General features: G+C 43.3%; 1 protein-coding gene and 1 pseudogene across 1 annotated transcript; one reads left to right on the top strand and one right to left on the bottom strand.

The window, feature by feature from the left end:
• Nucleotides 1-14,108: 14,108 nt before the first annotated feature.
• ADIPOQ (adiponectin, C1Q and collagen domain containing) lies at nt 14,109-18,227 on the bottom strand. The gene is made up of 2 exons (XM_056849632.1): nt 18,014-18,227; nt 14,109-14,684 (listed from the first exon to the last, which is right to left on the bottom strand). Exons 1-2 carry the CDS (start codon nt 18,225-18,227, stop codon nt 14,146-14,148), a joined length of 753 nt encoding a protein of 250 aa, XP_056705610.1. The 3' UTR covers nt 14,109-14,145.
• LOC130477616 (nuclear speckle splicing regulatory protein 1-like) lies at nt 15,173-16,706 on the top strand (annotated as a pseudogene).
• Nucleotides 18,228-22,827: the final 4,600 nt, after the last annotated feature.

Below are 22,827 nucleotides of genomic sequence, written 5' to 3'. Positions count from 1 at the left end.
CCACTGTGTTATATTGATTAGAGTATCAGACTAGGTTCAGATCCCCACTCTGATATGGAAGCTTACTGGGTGGCCTTGGCTTAATCACGCACTCTCAGCTTAACCTACCTCACAGGGTTGTTGTGAGGATAAAATTGAGAGAAGAACAATGTAAGTGATTTTGGATTCCCACTGGGAAGTAAGACCATGTGTAAATTAAGTCAATAAATGAGGAAGGGGGGGGGCATCATGGCACAAAGCCATGTGTTCTGCATTGACGGATCAGTCTTATGGAACTTAAAGCTTGTGTGCTGATTACAACCAGCTTCCTAATTATTTGTCCCTTCTTGCGAGAGCTTCAAAGTCCCAATGCTTTCCATACCTCTTAGTAGGAACATCTAAGACCATCAGAAGTGCATGGTTGGTGAAAGAAAGTAGTCTCAAACCGCTATGGCCATGTTCCTCCTCCCTTGCGTAGACTCACAGTGCATAATGAAGCTGGTATACCTGTCTACAGTTTTTCCAGCTGTTGTAGCTGGCCAACCATACTGAATTCTCTTTCTCACTTTTTGTCCCTTGCAAAAGAGGAGCAAGCTCAAAATGCAATGAACAATTTTCTAAACATAAAACCAGCTGTCTATGGCTCCCCTTAACGTGTTACTGCCATGGATGTCAGTGAGACAGCAACTTTCCCAAGGTCACCTCATGAGTTTTGAGCCTCAGCAAGACTTTAAACCTGAAGTTTTCATATAGATGTTCAGTGCTCTAACTCTTGCATCAGAGTGGCTATTAAGTTCCCATGTAAGTTTTTTTTTCTATTGCAGAACTGTTAGAGCTCACTCATTTCTCCTGACAATCATAAGTTATACTAGGAGACTTCTGTTACCTAGTCAACTTGGCAGCTTAGCAAAAATTTAAATCTAAGGGACCTCACTTCCACTAATCCATCCCAGTGTTCTCAACGGTATCGTCTGGTAACATCTCACATTGCTCTTTCCATCTTACGGAAACGATTTCTGCTGAAGATCTGTGATTAATTAAGCAGTCCATCCAGTAAGGGTTTGGCACAGGTATGAGAAAATACTTGGGACCAAAGCCCTGAACAAGCCAAAATTATGCAAAAGCAATCTAAGACACCACTTTCCTCTGCCTGAGATCACCGTGACAGACTCGCTCAAGTGCCCCCGCAAAAACGAATCCAGGTGGATGGAGCCATTTCAGTGATACTGCAACTGGAATAGTCTTCCCTTGACAGGCTGCCTGCTACCCTTTCATCGTTTTTGGCACCATTTTTATCAATTGGCCTTTTAAAAATTAATGTTCCTAATGTTTTGATTTTAGCACAGGTTTGTAAGTCATCAGAAAACTCTGTAAAATAGACTTGACTTCTCTGTTTTGTTGAGTTTTGTTGCTCTTAGCAATATGGAAGCCAATATTATATTGTTACTTGTTTTAGTGTTATTTATACTTTTATTCTATGAGATATTTACAAGCTGAGGAAATACAGGAGGAGAAAACAACTTGAAAATTTCCATCCTCCCAAACTTCCTGTACCAAGATTCTCTAAACTCATAGGTTAAAGCATACTGACCCCTCCCCCCTTCTTTACCCCCTTTGACTGACACTTAGCTGTTCTCAGTTCTCAGTTGTACTGTCCCAGAGCCTTGGACAATTTAGGCAATTGGTGTTTAGGTTAGCAGGGGGTTGGATCCAACCATCCTCCAAGAAGCCTTCCTCCAGCCTAACAAGCTTTCCTTCAACTTACATGGCTCTTCTTCAAACAGAAGAGTCACTTGAGTTGGAGGAAGGCTTCCAACTTAAGCCAAAAGGAAAGGTGGGGTATAAATATAAATAAATAAACTTTGCTCAGTGGAGTAGTAGGGTAGGGGTGGGATTAGGGTGGCCAAACTACGGGTGATAGCTGGATATCTCCCGCTATTACAACTGATCTCTAGATGACAGATCAGCACACCTGGAGAAAATGACTGCTTTGGAAGATGGACTCTGGGGCATTATACTCCATTGAAGTCCTTCTCCTCTTCAAATCCCACCTTCCTCAGGATCCATCTCCAAAATCTCCGGGTATTTCCCAACCTGGAGCTGGCAACTCTAGGTAGGGTCCAGCCCAGGATATCTAATTACTGTGGTTCAATAATGAGATTTTCCTCTTTTGTATTAGCTGTGAGCCAGAGTCTTTGACAGTCTCTAGTACACAAATATTCTGCAACTAGTGTTTTCCTGGCATGATAGAAATTGTGGGGAAAGCTTCACCTGCTTAAAATGCTTTGTGTCTGGCTGCTGTAAGATGAGTAAAGGTAATGGTCCCCTATGCAAGCACCAGGTCATTCCTGACCCATGGAGTGACGTCACATACCGACGTTTACTAGGCAGACTTTGTTTACGGGGTGGTTTGCCAGTGCCTTCCCCAGTCATCTTCCCTTTACCCCCCACAAGCTGGGTACTCATTTTACCGACCTCGGAAGGATGGAAGGCTGAGTCAACCACGAGCCGGCTACCTGAAACCAACTTCCGTTAGGATCGAACTCAGGTCGTGAGCAGAGCTTGGACTGCAGTACCACAGCTTACCACTCTGCGCCATGGGGCTGGTAAATTGTGTCCAATAATCTTGCATGGCATTTGAAAGAATTAAATTAAAATTTTAAAAAATAAATTTATTTCCTTTTTCCAAGTTTGTTTGTATGCCGTTTTCTTTCTGGCAGTTCTAATTTCTTGGCCATTCTTCCATGCAAAGATGAGGAAAGAAAAAAAATGGCAATAGTATTTCTGAGGGCCTGAGCTTTTGCTCACTTAATTCTGAGCCCTTCAAGCCAGGAAACAATGACTGGTTACTGTGCCTGTAGTAAGACTCCACATTATGCAGAACGTCAATAAGGAGTTCACACAAGAGTGTCTTCCCACAGTGTCTTCCTCCAGTCTCCAGCAGAATTCTAAAGTACTATCAGTGACTAGATTATTGACCAGAGAAAAGGAGATTCATCCGTAGTGCTTTCCCAACAGAAATGAAAGAAGTGTATGGCATTTGCCTGTCTTCTCACAGCCTGAACTGTGACCTACCTGTCGTTCAACAACGCCGGCAACAGTGCTCTCAATCATCTACCCGCAGGGGCACTTAAAAGAATGTTCTAATTGCCACCCACCCACCCACCCCGTCCCTCTGTGCGATGGGGGGTCTCACACATAATCACTGCGTGATGCAGTTTTGCTTCCCTGAATTCCTTTCCAGCCCTGCTGGGTTTGTCTGCCCAGGACAGCTTGCCCAGCACGGACCAATCAATGGCCTGTCAGAACCACAGAAAGGGCTCGCAATCACGTTAATGGGAAAGAGGCAAGGCTAGAAAGGGTCAATCTTTTAACAAAAGAAGGAAACGTCATGTCAGGGGTTGCTGTGAGCAGTTCCTAGCACCTTCCCCTGTACATGATGTAAGCTGCTTTGGGTCCCCAGTGGGGAGAAAGGCAGCATATAAATGAAGTAAATAAATATCTGTAACCAGGTGTGGCTGTGGGGACTTTTCTTACTCGCATGCATTTAATGTGCCATGAAACATAAACCAAATATTAAAAGCATATGTGCTAAACCTGAAATTCAAGGCTAAGCAAATATTTTGCGTTAGTGTGGTGAAGGAGAACTTGTCCTTTTTGCTATCTCCAGCCAGTATGGCACTGTGGCGGGAAAAGATACACTTGCTGAATTTTTCCCTCCTCGAGCATGTACGTCTTCTATGAATGCTGCCAATGGCTAAATCTAGCAAAGCGACTGTCCTCTCAATTTCTGGACAGACTGCAGGGCTGGATTAGCCGTGATGCTTAGGGCTCTATAGACCACTGTCCCAGTGAAATAGGGATCCTGTCATCATCTAATTACAGTAAAAGTTTTGTCGTCCAGCACTCACAGGAGTGCCCAAAAACCTCCCACTGGCGGCAAGAGGGACCTGGCAACCCTACTTTCCCTGCTTCTTCCCTCTGTCACCTGTCTCCCGGACCTGCTCCTTCCCCTGGCTGTTCAGGGCCGCCTCTTGGCTTCTCCCATCCTGACCATCCCCAAGTCAAGGCTCCTCCTTGTCTTCTGACCATAGCCCTCTATGCTCTTGTCTGGCTCCCACCCTTCCTTGCATGGGTGAGTCAGGCCCTTGACTGACCCCCACTCGAGCAGCCGGGTTGAGGTTGAGTCAGGGAAAGTAAGGTTGCCAGGTCCCTCTTCGCCACCAGTGGGAGGTTTTTAGGGCGTAGCCTGAGGAGGGTGGGGTTTGTGGAGGGGAGGGCCTTCAATACCATAGAGTCCAATTGCCGAAATGGACATTTTCTCCAGGTTAACTGATCTCTATTGGCTGGAGATCAGTTGTAATAGCAGGAGATCTCCAGCTAGTACCTGGAGGTTGGCAACCCTAAGGGAAAGCTTCCCTTTCCTTTTATAGCTTCCTAGGTGGAGCAGGGGGAGGGGATTTGATACAGGCCAGGTGGGGGTGAAGCCAGGGAATCCCAGAAAAGGGAAGGCACTACACCTGGCTGAGGAGGAAAAGGATTGAGCTACAGGGGCATCCAAGACAGAGGGAGCCAAGGGAAAGCCAGTCCTAGGAAAGAAGGAGACTTGGGTGGCATAGCTGCTTCTCCTTCCCATTAGGGGAGGTGGCTTGATCTCAGAATGGCAGAGGGTGGAAAGCCCATGGCAGGGTGAGAGGAGGCTCTTATCATCTGTGTTTTTATTTATCCAATGAATATTCTAAAATAAAGGATACTTGTCAAAAATAAAACAAAAATATGGAAAGAAAACCATCTATTGTTTTTGAAACTTTCATTCATACTAACATTGACAGCAAGACATTGTGCTTCATGGGAAAGATCTACATCTGCTACTTCCATCAGAGCAGCATAAACATCTTTTGCTTGACATCAGATAGGCTTTGTGCTTTCTATGTGACTTTCCCAGCAAGTGCCACCTGACCTGGGTGGCCCAGGCTACCCTGATTTCATCAGATCTCAGAAGCTGGTTAGGAATTGGATGGGAAACCAGCAAGGAATTCCAGGGTTGTGCAGAGGAAGGCAATGGCAAATCACCTCTGATAGTCTCTTGCCTTGAAAACCCTGCAGGCAGGGCCATCTTAATGCATGGGCCCGATGGGCACTTGCCAGGGGGGCTCACGAGGATAGGGGCCCTATGCTAATCTGTGCGTGTTTAATATTATCGACCATTTACTTTTTATTCCTGTGAGTGGTTGTCGTAGGGGCCCAGGCACACTGGTTTGCCCAGGGGCCCATAATGCTGTTAAGACGGCCCTGCCTACAGGGTTGCTGTAAGGCTACAATTTGACAGCACTTTGCGCGCACACATAGGAAAAGCCATATCCTCCATTTCACTTGGCCTGTTGGAAAGAACTACATCTACAAATGCAGGCTGCATAACCTTTGGCCATAATGCAGGATCACCAATACTATTACTAAGTCTGGCCTGATGTGGTTCCTTCTGTAGCACTATTGCACTTGGTCTCTGATCAGAGGCTGAGCTCTCACCATCGTCTAAATTCATGGAAACTGGAACATTTCCACTGTCTTCTTTGAGCACTCCCACATTCACATCACCACTGCATGAAGAACCCACTGCTTCAGCTGCTTCAGCTGCCTGAAGGAACTTCTGCATGCTACCTGTAACTGGGCCAGTAGACGCACTTAGCATATTTTGTTCTGAGCCCCAGACATCTTTTTAGAAAGTATTTTCACAAATACAGCAGTTGCATGTGGTTACTTCAATTCTATATATTTGGGCAATTTTAATTTTCAGAGTTCAAAGGAAAAGCAGAATAAGAAGAGAGAAGAAGAGTTGGCTTTCTATATGCTGACTTTCTCTCTTAAGGGAGACTCAAACCGGCTTACAATCACCTTCCCTTCCCCTCCCCACAACAGACACCCTGTGAGATAAGTGAGGCTGAGAGAGAGTGACTTGCCCAAGGTCACCCAGCTGGCTTCGTATGTAGGAGTGGGGAAACAAATCCAGTTCACCAGATTAGCCTCCACCGCTCATGTGGAGGAGTCTACACATAAGCTTAACTCCTATTGATTATTCTCTCAAGGCACAAAATTAAGTATGTGCATACATTTTTGCAGGTTTATAGATTGACAGTGCAGTCCTGAACAGAGTTACATCCTTTTAAGGCCACTGACTTCAATGGATTTAGGAGGGTTTAACTTTGTTAAGGGTTGCTCTGTTAACACTAATGAAAGGACCAAGATTGTATGGTAGAAACTTCCCTATCTGAAATCCCCAAAGCCCACCCAACTGTGGGGACTGTGTACTTATTTAAACAAATTAGGCAATGAGTAACGTATTTACTTGTGAAATGTTCACAGGGCATAATAAAACTGATACATTAGGATCCGAGCCAAATAGACTTGGAAGTTGTTGACAGGACTGGACTCTCCTGTTAAAGTAAGCCTAAGGTTGTTATAGAGAGTTGCTTTCTTGAATTGTATTATGCTCTTCCACTGTGGCGCTCAGGACAAAAGACATAGGCTTATATTTTCATCTTAACAATGAGCTGGTGGTATAGGCATGACTGTGTCAGCATTTCAACTTAGGTGTCTGGAGGAAAATGCATGTCAGGAGAGAAATATATGAGAAGGTTATCAGGTATTACGTATTACACAACCTCTTGCTAAGTGTTAGTTTCATGGAATGTCTTAAAATTCCGTCTAGACATTAGGAAGAATTTTCTAACAGTTACAGTGGTTCCTCAGTTTTTAAGAAGAGGCTAGATGGCCATCTGTCAGCAATGCTGATTCTATAACCTTAAGCATGAGAGGGAGGGCACCTCGGCCATCTTCTGAGCATGGAGCAGGGGTCACTGGGGTGTGTGTGGGGGGGAGGTAGTTGTGAATTTCCTGCATTATGCAGGGGGTTGGACTAGATTACCCTGGTGGTCCCTTCCAACTCTGTGATTCTATGAAAATATGTATTTCTCCACAGAACTACTTGATTTTAAAATTGTGATTGAGCATGGTTATAATAGAGCTGCTCATTTTCTGGGATTGTGATCCACATTCTACTTTCTCTTTGTTAAAGTGGGATGAGGAATTGTAGAACTATTCCTAACTAAGAAGTCCTAATCTGCAGTTTGGGGTAGATCTAGAGACAGAGTCTAGCAGTTTGGAGTAGGTTTGGGGATAAAGCCCAGCGCAATAACTGCCTAGTCAACTATGGTAAATGGTTAAAACAACTACAGCAAAATAGTGGAAGGGGGAAAGTGCTAATTTTTTTTCTGGCATTTGGCCTGAAAACAAAGCAAACAAACAAAAAATGGCCCGGCCATTTTGGTTCTTGTTAATTGATAGGGTTGCCAACCTCCAGGTACTGCTTTAGGCAAACAATTATATATACAATTTGTGTATACAAAAGGCAAGTAGTCTTTAAAGTCTTTGTCTTATATTTATATATTTTCTGTTTTTCTCATTTGTTGTGAATAAATCAAATTAAATAGTTCATTTGAATCTCAAACGACTGCGTGAAATCTACATCAACTCAATGTACAGCTCAGCAAACACAAAATAAAATATAACACCTTTGTGAACTCCCGTTGGGCAGAACAGGCTCCTGGTAGAATAAATGGCCTGTTTCACATTTCTTCTTCAGCCGCCCAAACTGTCATGGGAGAGCAGAATTTGAGCTGAATTCTTTTAAGATGCTTGTCAATTACGCCGCCGGTTTCTCTGTAACGGGCTTCAATTTTAAATTAAAATCCTTTACAAATTGTAATTCAGTTAATATTGTTTATGCTTTAATTTGTTCGTATAATCTTATTTACATAGGAAAAACCTACGGTATGTAAAAAAAAAGTGCCAACAATATGCTAGGTTCTTTTGTATCAAGAAGCTACTTGATAATAGATGATGGGCTCATTATTTATAAAGCCTTTGGGTTCCACATAAGCTCAAAATTCCACAGGGATGCAGATGGTGTTTTTATTGTGTACTAAAATATTGTGAAGGAGACTCCTCAGGTACATTTTTCAAGGCAATAACACAGGATACAGCTGTTAAGTGTTTTGAATTGTTTAATATACTATAGAGCGAGAAGCTCTGCAATGTGGCAGATAAATCATCACAAAGGTGCAAACGGTAAAACCGGGCTAAATTGGTCCTGAAGCAAAATGACACTTGGAATTATTTTATTTTATTTGCTTTTTTTTTTTTTTTTTTGGTAAAGAAATGAAATTAAATTTCTACTACTATTCTGTGTTTAGCAGAAAAGTGGGCTTGGAAATTTGCTTCGAAGAATAATTATTAATATTTTTGCACCATCTTGTGGACTCTTGTAGTAACTACACTCTAATTTCAGGAAGGCATTCTCGTAACTTTTCATCGGATTATAGTGCAGGACTGGCTGCTAGCGGGCTACTGCCATTTCAGGTTTCATTCGGCAGGAAAATATTCAGCCAGGTCCAAAGGACAACTGTTGGAGACATGCTAAATTGTGAAAAGGCAATGTATTTTAAGACATAGTAGTTAAAGTGTGAAGACTAAGATCTGGGAGACCCACATTCAAATTCCTTCTATGCCATGGAAACTTGCTGGGTGACCTTGGGCCAGTCACACACACTCAGCCTAACCTACCTCACAGGGTTGTTGTGAGAGTGAAATGGAGGAAGTTAAACTGATGAATATCACCCTGAGCTCCTTGCAGGAAGGGCAGGATAAAAATATACTCAATGAAGAATATTTGTAGTGATTACTTGTTACTCATCATAATAATACAATGTTATGAGCAACAAAAATACAACAAAAATATGGGTGCATAAATACACTGGTCCATTTACTTGTTTATTACAAGTAGCGATAGCAAAGGGGGGAATAAAAGTATAAGATTTTAATTTTGTTAAGGCAGAAATACTGAAAAACTGAGCCATTTTTTAAATAGCAGTTAGAACTTGTTAGCACAGTATGCAATCCTGTCTGATGTGCTGTTTGAAAGTGAAATACAATCAAACAGTTGCTTTAGTTAGCTCCTTGTTTCACTAATACCAGGCCTAGCAGCAAGGGGTAAAAGTTTCATTGTTTCCTATGCTTTAGTCAGGAATGTACTAACTCGTTACCCAACAGCTCCTCAGTGTATCAGACCCATGAGTTGTGTCTTGGCATAAACCCATTATCTGAAATGCCATGGCCCCAACCGAGCTATGTTAGTCGTGCAAAGATAACGTAATGAAAAAGAGAAAAGGTGACAGCAGATTTGTCCCAAGGAGTCAGAAAGACTTGCCTCTAGTTGTAAGCGCCAAACTGCATGTGATATTGGTAGGGTTGCCAACCTCCAGGTACTAGCTGGAGATCTTCTGCTATTACAACTGATCTCCAGCCAATAGAGATCAGTTCACCTGGAGAAAATAGCTGCTTTGGCAATTGGACTCTATGGCATTGAAGTCCCTCCCCTCTAGGGCTGCTAACCTCCAGGTAATAGCTGGAGATCTCCTGCTATTACAACTAATCTCCAGTTGATAGAGATTAGTTCACCTGGAGAAAATGGTCACCTTGGCAATTGGACTCTGTGGCATTGAAGTCCCTCCCCTTCCCAAACCCTACCCTCCTCAGGCTCCACCCCAAACACCTCCCGCTGGTGGTGAAGTGGGACCTGGCAACCCTACTCCCCTCCCCAAACCCCACCCACCTCAGGCTCCACTCCAAAAACCTCCCACCGGTGGCAAAGAGGGACCTAGCAACTCTAGATATTGGGGAGCTGTGAGGGGTCTCCCAAAATGTAGTTGAGCCTCAAAAATCAGCTAGAGGGGAGGGAAAGTGATACAGACTGTGATGCTGGGCAAAGTATTCTTTTCAATTTCCCTCTCCATCACATTTTTAAAATTTAAATGAACTTCTAGACCTCATTTAAGTCCAGTGGGGAAGAAAACACAATGCAGGTACTTCTTTCAAACCTGCAAGGAGCTAATAATGGTAGCCTGAGGAAACAATTTTGATTTTGATTCTATAATTATGGATGGAAGTATCCCACCCTCCATATAGTGCCACCGTCCTCTTGATGGTATTCTTTAAGGAATCTTTGAGGACTACTGCCTACACCACACTTCCCTGACACACCAAGCATAGCTGAAAAAGAGGCCAAAGAAATATTTATTTGCTGGCCTGCCAGAGCTTGGCAGTTAGCACCATTCACAGCCAGCCACCCCTGAGGGAAATCGTGATGGAGCTTCTGAGGCATACCTCTGCCCTTCCTTGATATAACCCCGTGGTTAACCTTGTCTGTTCCTGATTTACCATGAAGGAAAATAGAGTTTCTTTAAACAACAAGCAATAAGTTTATTTTATTAGGAAGGGAAAGTAAACTATGGATGTCTATCAAATTTATACAAAGGTAACTTTTAGAGGAAGTGAGATATGGAGATACAGTTTCTTTACTAATTTTATATACATTGCTTCAGATTGGAGAGAATACCAGCAACTGCCAGTGTACTTTAAACAGCTAAGATCACTAAAACCCACGTGAACAGAAAGCTGCTCTTTTTCCTTTGCCCACTTCTCCCCTCCCTTCTCCCTCTGTTATGAGGGCCCTGATAAGAGGTCAGAGATAAAAAGGGCAAGGGCAGGCCCATGCTTGCTCCCAGTGCCCCCACGCCAAGGCACTTACACACACAGGCATCAAGCACATGCCTTCCCCTCGGCAGAGCTGCTCACAAACCCCACCCCTGCCTTGGTTGATGGATGGGATGGAATGGATTTTCCTCTATCCATAGGGTTGCCAACCTCCAGGTACTAGCTGGAGATCTCCTGCTATTACAACTGATCTCCAGCCGATAGAGATCAGTTCACCTGGAGAAAATGGCCGCTTTGGCCATTGGACTCTATGGCATTGAAGTCTCTCCCCTCCCCAAACCCTGCCCTCCTCAGGCTCTGCCCCAAAAACCTCCTGCTGGTGGCAAAGGGGGACCTGGCAACCCTATCTATCCCCCCCACACTCCTTTCTCCTGACTGGGACATTGCTGGCTTTCTCTACCAGAGCACATGAACACATGAACACATGAAGCTGCCTTATACTGAATCAGACCCTTGGTCCATCCAAGTCAATATTGTCTACTCAGACCGGCAGTGGCTCTCCAAGGTCTCAGGCAGGAGTCTTTCACATCACCTACCTGCCTAGTCCCTTTAACTGGAGATGCCGGGGATTGAACCTGGGACCTTCTGCACGCCAAGCAGATGCTCTACCACTGAGCCACGGCCCCTCCCCTATGGTACAAAGGGGACTGGCAGATAAGGAAATGGCGACAGTCTTGACTCTGTACATTACAACCCCCACCCACTTTTGGAGGTTAAATTACGCATTAGGAAGTCCAGTCATGGCTCTTCAGTTTCACATGTAATTTCAACATGCATGGGCACTACTGCACTATTATAACAGATACATCTGACTCAGGGCCGGTGCTACCATTAGGTGAACTAGGCGGTCGCCTAGGGTGCAGACCTCAGAAGGGCGCAGAACTGGCCTGAGGGGCACCGTTTTAAACAGATTAGTGTCTTGGAAAAAATGCATCTGAAAATTTATATTTTTTTACTTTAAGATAAATACCACAACAGTGCTATGGAATATAATTAATTATGACATCTGATAAAAAGTTTTGTGCTTTTATTTTTTCTACAAGACATCTGTTTTTGAAAATTGGTTAACAATGGGAGGCACAAGTAGTTTGCCTTGCCTAGGGCACAAAAGTGATTGGCACCAGCCCTGATCTGACTTCCACACAGAAATGTAAGGTCTAAGAATCTCTGAGGAGTGAATCTTGAAGAACTCTAATGCCGGTGTAAACTGGAGATACTGAGTGTATGCCTTTGGTCAGCACTTGTTACTTTCCAGGACATTAGTTCAAGAACTGAAGCCGTACGCTATCCTCTAAGAGCAAAGTCTAATTAGCATTAAATACCATGTTTAATACTTTTATTGGTTTTTTTTTTTCAAAATCATGATAATAGGATTTCAAATGTCTTGTTTCGTTTAATCTCCTTATGCTCTTATGTTTCCCATTCTTTTTACATTAATATGCTCAGTGGGACTTCTTGAATTGATTCTGTCCAGTTTTCTTAAAGTAATTACACTGGGTTTTGTTCAATCTATCACTGACCTTTCTTTGGAAATTTCATGGCCTGTAGGATACTCTCCCTCGACAAGGACATTTGTGATGGATTTAGATATGCTGTTAGCTGTCTTGAAATATGAAGCTTGCCACAATTTTTTCCTTGTTAGGAATATTGATAAGTAGCTAACCAAACAGAGTTTTGTTGTGTGACAAGAGAGAAGATCAAAAGGATTACCACACAATACTGGAAAACACATGGTCATATTTATAGTATGACAAGGGGTACCACAAGAACTTGCAAGGAGCATCTTACTTTCCCCTGTATCCCCACTATTGCCTTTCCATTCCCTAAAAGACCCCAAAGCCTATCCCTTTTTCTTGCTTCCTTTTCTCTTTCCCACACACCAGCCAACCTACCTTCATCTGATCCCCTGCCTTCAGCTTCCTGCACCTGGTAGCCTCTCCCTGGGAAAACTCTGCAAAGTTCTGGCCACCAATCTGGGCTGGGCCCAGTTACACAGTGGGGAACCCACAAAGACTTGAGTGGGGCACCTCACCTTCCCCTGTATCCTGTCCTGCATGCTGTTTCCTCTTTTCCTCTTCCTGGCAGCCCCACAACCTCACCTTTCATTGCTTCCTTTTCTCCTTCCCATCCACCCACCAACCTACCAACCAACCTTTTATTTGCCTCCCATCTTCAGCTATATTTATTTACTTCATGTACACTCCGCTTTTCTCCACAATGGGGACCCAGAGCAGCTTACATCATTCTCCTTTCCGGCATTCTGTCCTCACAACAACCCTGTTAGGTAAGTTAGTCGGAGAGTATGTGATTGGCCCAAGTGTGCCAAGTGAGCAGCAGATTGGGGTTTTGAACATGAGTCTCTCAGATCCTAGTCTGAAACTCTAACCATTACGCCACACTGGCATTAGTGCAGTGGCTGCAGGTGAATAGTAGTGAGCAGGGTGAGTCCCCCCTGAAAGGCCAAAACATCCCTGGAAAGGGTCCTGCTTCCTCCCTTTGCCTTTTATTGATCAAAACCAAGGCTTGAAGACTGGCAATATTGGTGTAGTTGTCTAGCAACCCCTAAAATGGCCACGCCTAATATATATATAATTTCTGGGTATGTCTCAGGTTTGTAGAAAGATCTGCTTTGTCTGCTCATGGCTTCAGTCTCCAGATTTAAGTATCCACAGATGGGGCCACATAAAGAATTAGATTTATTGATCTGGAAAACAATAAACAAGGAATGTAATAAATTAAACTGAAGGGCAAGGCTATCATGAGATTTTTTATTGTTAATAGTAACAGAAACAGCACAAATTATAATTTCATCTTGTTTGTCTTTTGTATCAATGTAATTTCAGAACATCAAAAACACATAAGCAGAAGGATGAGTGAACAGTATTATTTATAATTGTTTAGCTCTTTGGTATACAGATAATTCTATTGCAAATCCCTTCTTTACTGAAGTGCTGCCATTATTCCTTGCTTATGTTAATGTATTACATAGAAGCCAAACATAACTCACTAAAGAAAAAGGAATATGTATGAGAATGTGTCTGAGAAAATCACTTGGATCTAATGCGAAACCACTCTAAAAGCTACATCATATAAACATCCTCCAAGCGGTATTTATTACCATACTTCTATTAGCACGGAACAATGATTGTGCCTGATTATTATTTGTTGCCCAAGGGTCCTACTACTCATATGCACAGTCCTTTGACAGTATAATAAGTCTGTAAATAACATCTTGGATGATTTCAGCCTGTGGCCTGATTCACACATACATGTACCTCACTTGCTTTCTCTCACTTACTGTACTTTTGGTGATGGATAGCTGGATATGTGAACTGGCTCCATTGAAAAGCACTATGGCTGAAGTGATCTGACAGTTCTTTCAATGTGGTCATGTCTGTGGCAGCTCATGCACACATACAAACCATCACTTTACACTGCAGGCAGTGAACATACATGTGTGAATGAGCCATGAGTCTATCTAACTTCCTTGTTATGGCTGTGGCCAATTAAACAATAATCTATCTCCAAAAGTATTCTCTCCTATTCATTCCTCACAGTCTAATGCTCATAATCTAAGTCTGGGTAGATCAAAAATCCCATGAAAGTAGAATCATTAACATTATCAGCATAGATACCATTGTTTTCTTCTTCTCCATAAACTTGAAGCCAAACTTCTTCCCCAGTTTCTACATGGAGCAAAACAGAACCAGATGCCTGGTCAACATTGTTTTTCTGATACTGATCAAAAGTGATTATGACTGGCTTGCCACCCTTGAACAAGCTCACTTTAACATCTGCTAGGTACACAGTGAGATGATATGCAAAATAGTACATTCCTGGAATGCTGCACCGGAACTTCCCTGTGGTTGGATCGTAATGATTTTGCTCATTGTACAGGATCTTTGAAAACTTGATAGGAATGTTGGGGTGGGGGACTCTGGTTGTTAGGCCGACACTGAAGGCAGATCGATAACTGGAGGCACTTTCACCCTTTTCCCCTTTCAGTCCTGGATATCCCGGAGGACCTGGAGGTCCTATAAGGCCTGCAGTACCAGATGCTCCTATATTTCCACTGTCCCCTTTAGAGCCAGGTGTACCTGACAAGTAAATAGATTAGTTAGGTTATTTTTAGATGATAGACAGACAGACAGAGAAAAATGCCTCCTTTTTGCTGGGTATTAGATGGCTTTAAGGTTGACCAAGTCAAGGAGTTTGTTTATTCTCTTTTCCCATAACCTAAATTGGAATGCCAATCAAAAAGCAGTGTCCAACAAAATTAAACCTGGGGCTGGAGCTATTCTCAATTTTTTCCATACCAAAGGTGGCAAATATATCCCAGGGGCTATTCAGGTTTTCAACTTAAAAATCATTCCAATTCTTTTTGGTGTTGCCATTTGGATAACTGCTGTCAGTAAATCTATAGGTCGTCTATTGCTTCAGTTTTTATGAAAACTCTTAAATGCCCCTTGATGCATATCTGGCATTACCCTTTGCTCTTAGTTAAGCCAAATGTCGCTCAAAGCTAGGGCATGGTTAGCCACCTTTAAGTTACAACTTAAGATGGAGCTCCTCCCCACCGGCCAAGATGGCGGCCCCAAGCAAGCAATATGGTCTTATTTTTTCCAAGAAAGCATAACAGAAAACCTTCATCAAACATTCTGTCTTCATAGATGACTCTGATGAAGAGACTTCAGTGGAGGAGAGTCTTCAGAGAGAAGCCCTGAAAAAGCAAGCGGTGAAACAAACCAAGCTTGCGATCCAGAGGGCACTGGCAGAGGACTCCACGGTATATGAATATGACAATATTTATGAGGACATCCAGCAGAAAAAGGCAAAAAGTCACGTTGCTTACTTCTTGCCAAAGAGGGAAAAAAGCCCAAGTACATCCAAAATATCCTCAAGGCATCTGAACTAAGGAAGAAGGAGCAGGAAAAAGGGATGGAGAAGAAAATACAGAAGGAGCGTGAAATGGAAGGGGGCGCATTTGATGACAAAGAAGCCTTTGTGATGTCGGCCTACAAGAAGAAGCTGCAGGAAAGAGCTGAAGAGGAAGAAAGGGAGAGGCAGGAGGCAGCTCTCGAGGCATGGCTAGATGTGACCAAGCAGAAGGATCTCAGCAGATTTTACAGGCACCTGCTGAACCAGTCAGTGGGAGAAGAGGAGGTGCCCAAATGTAGTCTTCAGGAGGCCAGGGTCAAGGAAGAAAAACCTAGTGGAGATTCCAGCAACTCCAGACAAATGAGCAGAAGCCCAAATGTGAAAAGAGGACCTCACAGCCCTTCGAGGGCAGATGATAGCCCAGACATGGACAGCGAGATGGAAATGGGTAGTTCTGATGGGGAGGACAATGCAGACGTTAACACAGACCACAGGAAGGGGGCCCGGCAAAGTGAAGCTGATCCAAGCGGGGAAGATGCCAAGCCTCGCAAGAGCCAAAGAGACTCGAGGTCATGCAGTGAGGAGCGAGGTGGCCACTCAAAGGTGCCCACTGCTCTCCCGGAGAGGGAGGAGGAAGCAGGAAGGAGAGAAAAAGGGAACCCAGGGAAAGGGATCCAGAGAGAAAACACAGAGATCATGACAAGGAGGAGCACCTGAGGTCCGAGGATCACTACAGGAGGCAAGACGAATGGGAGAACAAACAGAGGAAGAAAGACAGGAAGGAGAGAGAAGAGTATGACAGAGAACTGAGGAAAGAGAGGGAGAAGCATTCTCAGTGGCAGCAACAAGGGAAGGAAGGGCTGACAAGCAATAAAGACCATGGCAAAGATCAGGAAAGGGGAGACAAAGGTGCCAAAGTTAGAGAACCAAGGGATGAGAAAGAGGAGAAGCACCCGAGGGAGAGGGAGAGCAGCAGCCCCCGGTCCTCGGTGAAAGCTGACCCCCAGGTTCTGGAAAAAGAGGGGAGAAGAGCAGCCATCAAGCTTGTGGGGGGGCGTATCAGAGCTGAAATGTAAGAGTGCAGGGGAGGAAACAGAGCAGGAAGAGAAACCTCCAGCCTGCCAGAACAAATTCACAAAGTGTAACAACGAGGAGACGGTCACCTCTGCAAGGGACCGCTACCTGGCAAGCAAATGGCACACGTGAGCACGAAAGCTTACATTGAAAAAGAAGAGGATTAGGTTGTGTTTCGCAGGGAGATTCCTGGGCGGTGGTGTGCGCTCCCTTGTCGGGGATATTGGGGCCACTGGGTGTTGCACATAGATTAGCCCCTGGCCACGTCTTTCTGGAGTTTCCCTACACCTCTGTGTAGAAACATGTCAAGAGCTTTCACGTCTGTACACGGGGTGGACACCTTCAGTGGGGTGTGCTCACCCTGCCCTTCACCACCTCAGTCCCTGTGTCCCCTGAATGCACTGGGCCTCTTTATACCTGGAGCAGCCTGACACCCTAGCCTGTGTGTGCATCCCAACATTCACAGTGGGTTTCTCTGGACCCTACTGCCCAAAGGGAAGACACACTTGAGAACAGTATTTGATGAGAAATACAAATGCAGCTGTCAGCAAGAGAAAAACTTCCTGGATACTTTCAGAATGCAACCCACAGTTTAGTTCAACAATAGATATAAATGCTGGATGCTTTTATTTTGGGGTTTGAAACACCTGCTGTACAGACCGACTGAAATAAAAAGAAAAAAAAGTTACAACTTCTCTGATGCACGACTCTTTTAAATCCTCATGGCAAAAAATCTTAGATGAGAAATTGTCATTGTTGGGCTTCTCGCAGGATATGCTATTAGATCTTGGGAAAACTGAAGCTTTCGCCAAAATTAAAAAGCGCATTAAAGAGCTTGATTATAACAGAACTACTTTTCATGCTCGCCGTGTTTGTTCACTTCAGTTTTTTGAATACCACCACCATGCAGTTTGCCCACTTATACTTATTACTTGACAACTTGTCTTTCTAGAGCATTCTGTTTAGCCAGACTGAATACTAACCCCTCTATGGTTATGCAAGGCAGAATTTTGAATATACCGTACCCAGTGAGGACCTGTCCTTGCTCTTTTGGCTCCATTGATTCATTAACTCATGTCCTCTTGGAATGCTGCTTTTATGAGGAACTAATCACGTTATGTCTCTCCCCTTTTAACATATAAATCTAATGCCTCTGTGTCTGACATAATGCCTTTTTTATTAAGTGACAGGGATACCAAGGCTACATTGTCAGTGGCAAGATTTGTTTCAGTCCTCATATCCTTCAAGCATTAGATTTAAAATCATGCTGCTCAAGATCAATGGAGCAAGGAGCTTCTAAGGGATAAAGGAAAGGAATACAGCAAGGGGAGAAGGTAAGTGACATATTCATCTGAACTGTAAGGGAGTGGGAACATTGTTCTCGATCCTACTGATTAATCATGGGACAGATTTGAACCAAAGCCTGTGGTATTCACCGGTTTAAACAGACTACCAGAGAGCTGAACTTTCTCACCTTGCTCGCCTTTATCCCCCTTTTGGCCATTCTGCCCATCTCTTCCATCTCTTCCTGGCACTCCATTGTGACCTGGATAACCTGGTGCTCCTCCCATCCAATTTGCACATGATCCAGGTGTCTGGGGATCTTCATTGGCAGCAACTTCAAGATAAGAGCAAACTTGCATCAGCAGCACCAGTAAGCAAAAGAGGAAACTGGACATCCGATTCATCTTGACTCTGGAAATAATGATAATTTACCAAATAAGAAACAATGTGCTAAAAAAACCCAATATGTTTTCTTGGAGTTTTGTACCTGGTTTTGTGCTTTCCCTGGTAAGTTAGGGGAACATAAGAACATACGAACATAAAAAAGCCCTGCTGGATCAGACCAAGGCCCATCAAGTCCAGGAGTCCGCTCACACAGTGGCCAATCAGGTGCCTCTAGGAAGCCCACAAACAAGACGACTGCAGCAGCACCATCCTGCCTGTGTTCCACCACACCCAAGGTAATAGGCATGCTCCTCTGATCCTGGAGATAATAGGTATGCATCATGATCAGTATCTATTTTAACTAGTAGCCATGAATACCCCTTTCCTCCATGAACATGTCCACTCCCCTCTTAAAGCCTTCCAAGTTGGCAGCCATCGCCACATCCTGGGGCAGGGATTTCCACAATTTAACCATGCTTGTGTGAAAAAATACTTCCTTTTATCTGTTTTGAATCTCTCGCCCTCCAGCTTTAGCAGATGACCCCGTGTTCTAGTATTATGGGAGAGGGAGAAAAACCTCTCTCTGTCCACTCTCTCCAAACCATGCATAATTTTATAGACCTCTATCATGTCTCCCCTCAACCGCCTTCTTTCCAAGCTAAACAGCCCTAAGCGTTTTAACCTCTCCTCATAGGGCAGTTGCTCTAAGTCCCCTAATCATTTTGGTTGCACTTTTCTGCACCTTCTCAAGGTCTGTAATATCCTTTTTTAGGTGTGGTGACCAGAACTGTACACAGTATTCCAAGTGTGGTCTCACCATAGATTTGTACAAGTGCAGTATGATATCAGCAGTTTTATTCTCAATTCCTTGTCTAATTATGGCCAGCATGGAATTTGCCTTTTTTACAGCAGCCGCACACTGGGTTGACATCTTCATTGAGATATCCACTACTACCCTGAGATCCCTTTCTTGGTCTGTCACTGCCAGCACAGATCCCATCAGTGTATATGTGAAGTTGGGATTTTTTGCCCCAATATGCATCACTTTACACTTGCTCACATTGAATCTCATTTGCCATTTTAATGCCCATTCTTCCAGTTTGTACAGCTCTTCACAGTCTGATTTTGTTTTAACCACCCTAAATAATTTGGTGTCATCTGCAAACTTGGCTACTTCGCTGTTCAATCCCAACTCCAGGTCATTGATGAACAGGTTGAAAAGCCCCGGTCCCAACACAGATCCCTGAGACACCCCACTGCTCACATCCCGCCATTGTGAGAACTGGCCATTCCTATACCAACATGGTATAGGAACGTGGCCTAAGGAATCCTGTGTGGCCCCTTCCACCTCTATGATTCTATCCTAGTCCAACATTCTAACCATTACATCTTGTTGAGAAGTAAGTTTAACTTTGTTTTAATGGTATTCACTTCCAAATAAAGGTGCATAGAATCAAAGCCTCAATGATATATCCTTGACAAAGTGTTTTATGTGATTGCACCATAATCAACTGGATGTCCATACTGTGCAGAATTTAGGAATGCATGTTTATGACCTAATGAGACATTCTGATAACCCATCACGCAAAATATAATGTGTGAACATGATAAGCCAACTGTTCTGAACAAGAATGGGCCAGTCAAGTGACCTCTAGATTCCAGAAATGTTATCTTCAGAGTATGTGTCACTGGGAATGTTTGGCAGATGGGGTACATATTTTGGCATGGGCCACTTGTACTACTTCACTGTTCTGATCACTAAATAACTTCAGGAGTTCATAATCAGGTTCCAGCATGCAGAACACACGTACCTTGATGGTGCAGCTATTTTCTGTCCAAAACTATCTGGATACTTGGGTAAAATATTTCATGTAAAACTATACTGATAAATGTGAAATGATTCAGTAACATTTTGCATCCCAAATCACTGTCATTGTATTTGTGAGTTCTGCAAAAAGCTGCACACAATCACGGAGTTAACATAAACTTGATATCATTCAATTACTTCAAAAACGCAAGGCACTAGTTTGTTTTATTTAATTTTGTAAAAACAAAAAAAAACCACAATGGGATTTTGATCCCTACAAAGTTGAAGGCATTTCAAGGATGCTCCTGGACCTAAACTTGAAACTACCTGTCCACTTCCCCAGTCAGGAAAACAAAATTCAAGGAAATAACTATATTTCAGTTATTCATCATGGAATATATTAAAAGAACCAAAGGATAAACATATTGACTAAGGCTGCAATCCTGTGAATACTCCCCTAAGACTTAAGTCCCATTGTGCTCTGTAATACTTACTTCTAAAATGTATAGGATCAGCCACAAGAAGGGATCTTGGGGTGGTAGTGGATAGCTCAATGAAGATGTCAACCCAGTGTGCGGCTGCTGTAAAAAAGGCAAATTCCATGCTGGCCATAATTAGACGAGGAATTGAGAATAAAACTGCTGATATCATACTGCCCTTGTACAAATCTATGGTGAGACCACACTTGGAATACTGTGTACAGTTCTGGTCACCACACCTATGAAAGGATATTACTGAGCTTGAGAAGGTGCAGAAAAGAGCAACCAAAATTATTAGGGGACTAGAGCAACTGTCCTATGGGGAGCGGTTAAGACTCTCAGGGCTGTTTAGCTTGGAAAGAAGGCGGCTGAGGGGAGACATGATAGAGGTCTATAAAATTATGCATGGTTTGGAGAGAGTGGACAGGGAGAAGTTTTTCTCCCTCTCCCATAATACTAGAACAAGGGGTCATCTGCTGAAGCTGGAGGGCGAGAGATTCAAAACAGATAAAAGGAAGTATTTTTTCACACAATGCATAGTTAAAGGGTGGAACTCCCTGCCCCAGGATGTGGTGATGGCTGCCAGCTTGGAGGGCTTTAAGAGGGGAGTGGACATATTCATGGAGGAGAGGGGTATTCGTGCTATTAGTTAGAATGGATACTAGTCGTGCTGCATACCTATTCTCTCTAATATCAGAGGAGCATGCCTGTTATTTTGGGTGCAGTGGAACACAGGCAGGATGGTGCTGCTGCACTCGTCTTGTTTGTGGCTTCCTAGAGGCACCTGGTTGGCCACTGTGTGAACAGTCTGCTGGACTTGATGGGCCTTGGTCTGATCCAGCAGGGCCTTTCTTATGTTCACATGGCACTTATATAATGCAGATCTTATGGCTCTGGCAACTAGCCAAGTGCTATTTTCGATGCATATTTATGGGCGACTGTTCTGTAAATTGTAACTGTGGTTATATTCTGAAGTCTGTTCTTGAATTTTCATGACAAAACCAAATTTGTATTTCCCAACTTACTGCCATAATTTTATATTGGTTCTGTAATGAAGCATGAACAGATTGACGTCACCAAATAGACCCTTTCCCTTTCCCTCTGCAAGCTGCTTCTGAGGGCCGGGATGTAGTTTGAGGAGCTGCAGCACGAAAGAGATATTGCTTCATACAGGCACAGAGGCTTTGTGTGAGCTCTTGCTGTGTACACACAGCGGAGTGCTGTGTACACACAGGGGTGTCCCCATGACTTGCAGCCCTGTACCACATCCCCGTCTGTTCCCATGGGTCCCCTAACACTCAGAATCAGCTTACTATGGGAGGAACTTGCTTCATTCCCAGTTTCTTGGACCCAATTATTAATTAGGCATAAACATTACAAATATATAATAATTCAATAATAAATTTCATAGAGTGATGGAAATACAACCTATTGTCTGGTAATCTAGTGCGATATCTTGCAGTAAAGCGAGTATCTTTGTGTTTGAATACTCCTAAGAAACATGCCTTCATCATCATCATCATCAAGTGATGCAAACAGAGTTTCAATGCAATCCTAAACACAATTTCACGCTTCTAAGTCCATTGATTTTAATGGACTCATAATGGTGTAAGTATTCTTAGGATTATACTGTGTAACTAAATACTCTGGGGCTCCCTTTACCAGAGAAGCCACTAAGGCAAAGAATATAGTAGCAAAGAAAAAAATCTAAATACTCTACCAGGTTACTGCCGACCTGTGTACCAGAGCCTTCAAGGAAAGGTGAATACTCTCACTAACCATTCTGATGTGGGAAACCCCAAATTCAGCAATCAGGCATGAGCCTGGCACAATACTGTGGTCAGACAAGGAAGGCAAATAGCTCTCATAAGCGTGTATATCCTGTATCTCCCTTTTCTTCACTTGGCAATACCTTTATGTGTAACATAGGGTCATGTGCTCAGTTAAATCAGAAAGCTTAAACTAATAACACTAGCATGAAAATGGCAGGCATTCTTCAAGAGTCCCGACTGATCTAGTAACCAATAGCTATTTGTTTTAGTCATTTTCTTACCAAAGTTTTCTCCTGTTTATGAACTATCTTGAATTTGTTCCCAATAGTTAATTCAGACATGTGTTCGATACAAAACAACACTGTCGACTGGGAAGCAATTTGGTAGGTAATAACAACTTCTTGCAATATTGATGCAAGTGAAATGTCCTTAGACAATTTCAAATCTCTTTGAATAGTGTAATATAATTGCCCCCCAAGCACTAACAGAGAATTGTTTCTTACCAGCTGTTGCTTGGATGGTGTCCTGAATGGCTTTCAGTCGCTTCAGAAATGAAGTGGAG

Source organism: Euleptes europaea, chromosome 5 (assembly GCF_029931775.1).
Source record: "Euleptes europaea isolate rEulEur1 chromosome 5, rEulEur1.hap1, whole genome shotgun sequence".
NCBI lineage: Eukaryota > Metazoa > Chordata > Lepidosauria > Squamata > Sphaerodactylidae > Euleptes > Euleptes europaea.
This window is presented reverse-complemented; position numbering and strand designations above follow the sequence as displayed.

Coding starts and splice junctions, on each gene's coding strand:
- ADIPOQ (XM_056849632.1), bottom strand. CDS start 18,227: ATGAATCGGATGTCCAGTTTCCTCTTTTGCTTACTGGTGCTGCTGATG. Junction 14,685..18,013: donor GGGGGATAAAGGCGAGCAAG/GTGAGAAAGTTC, acceptor TTTACTTGTCAG/GTACACCTGGCTCTAAAGGG.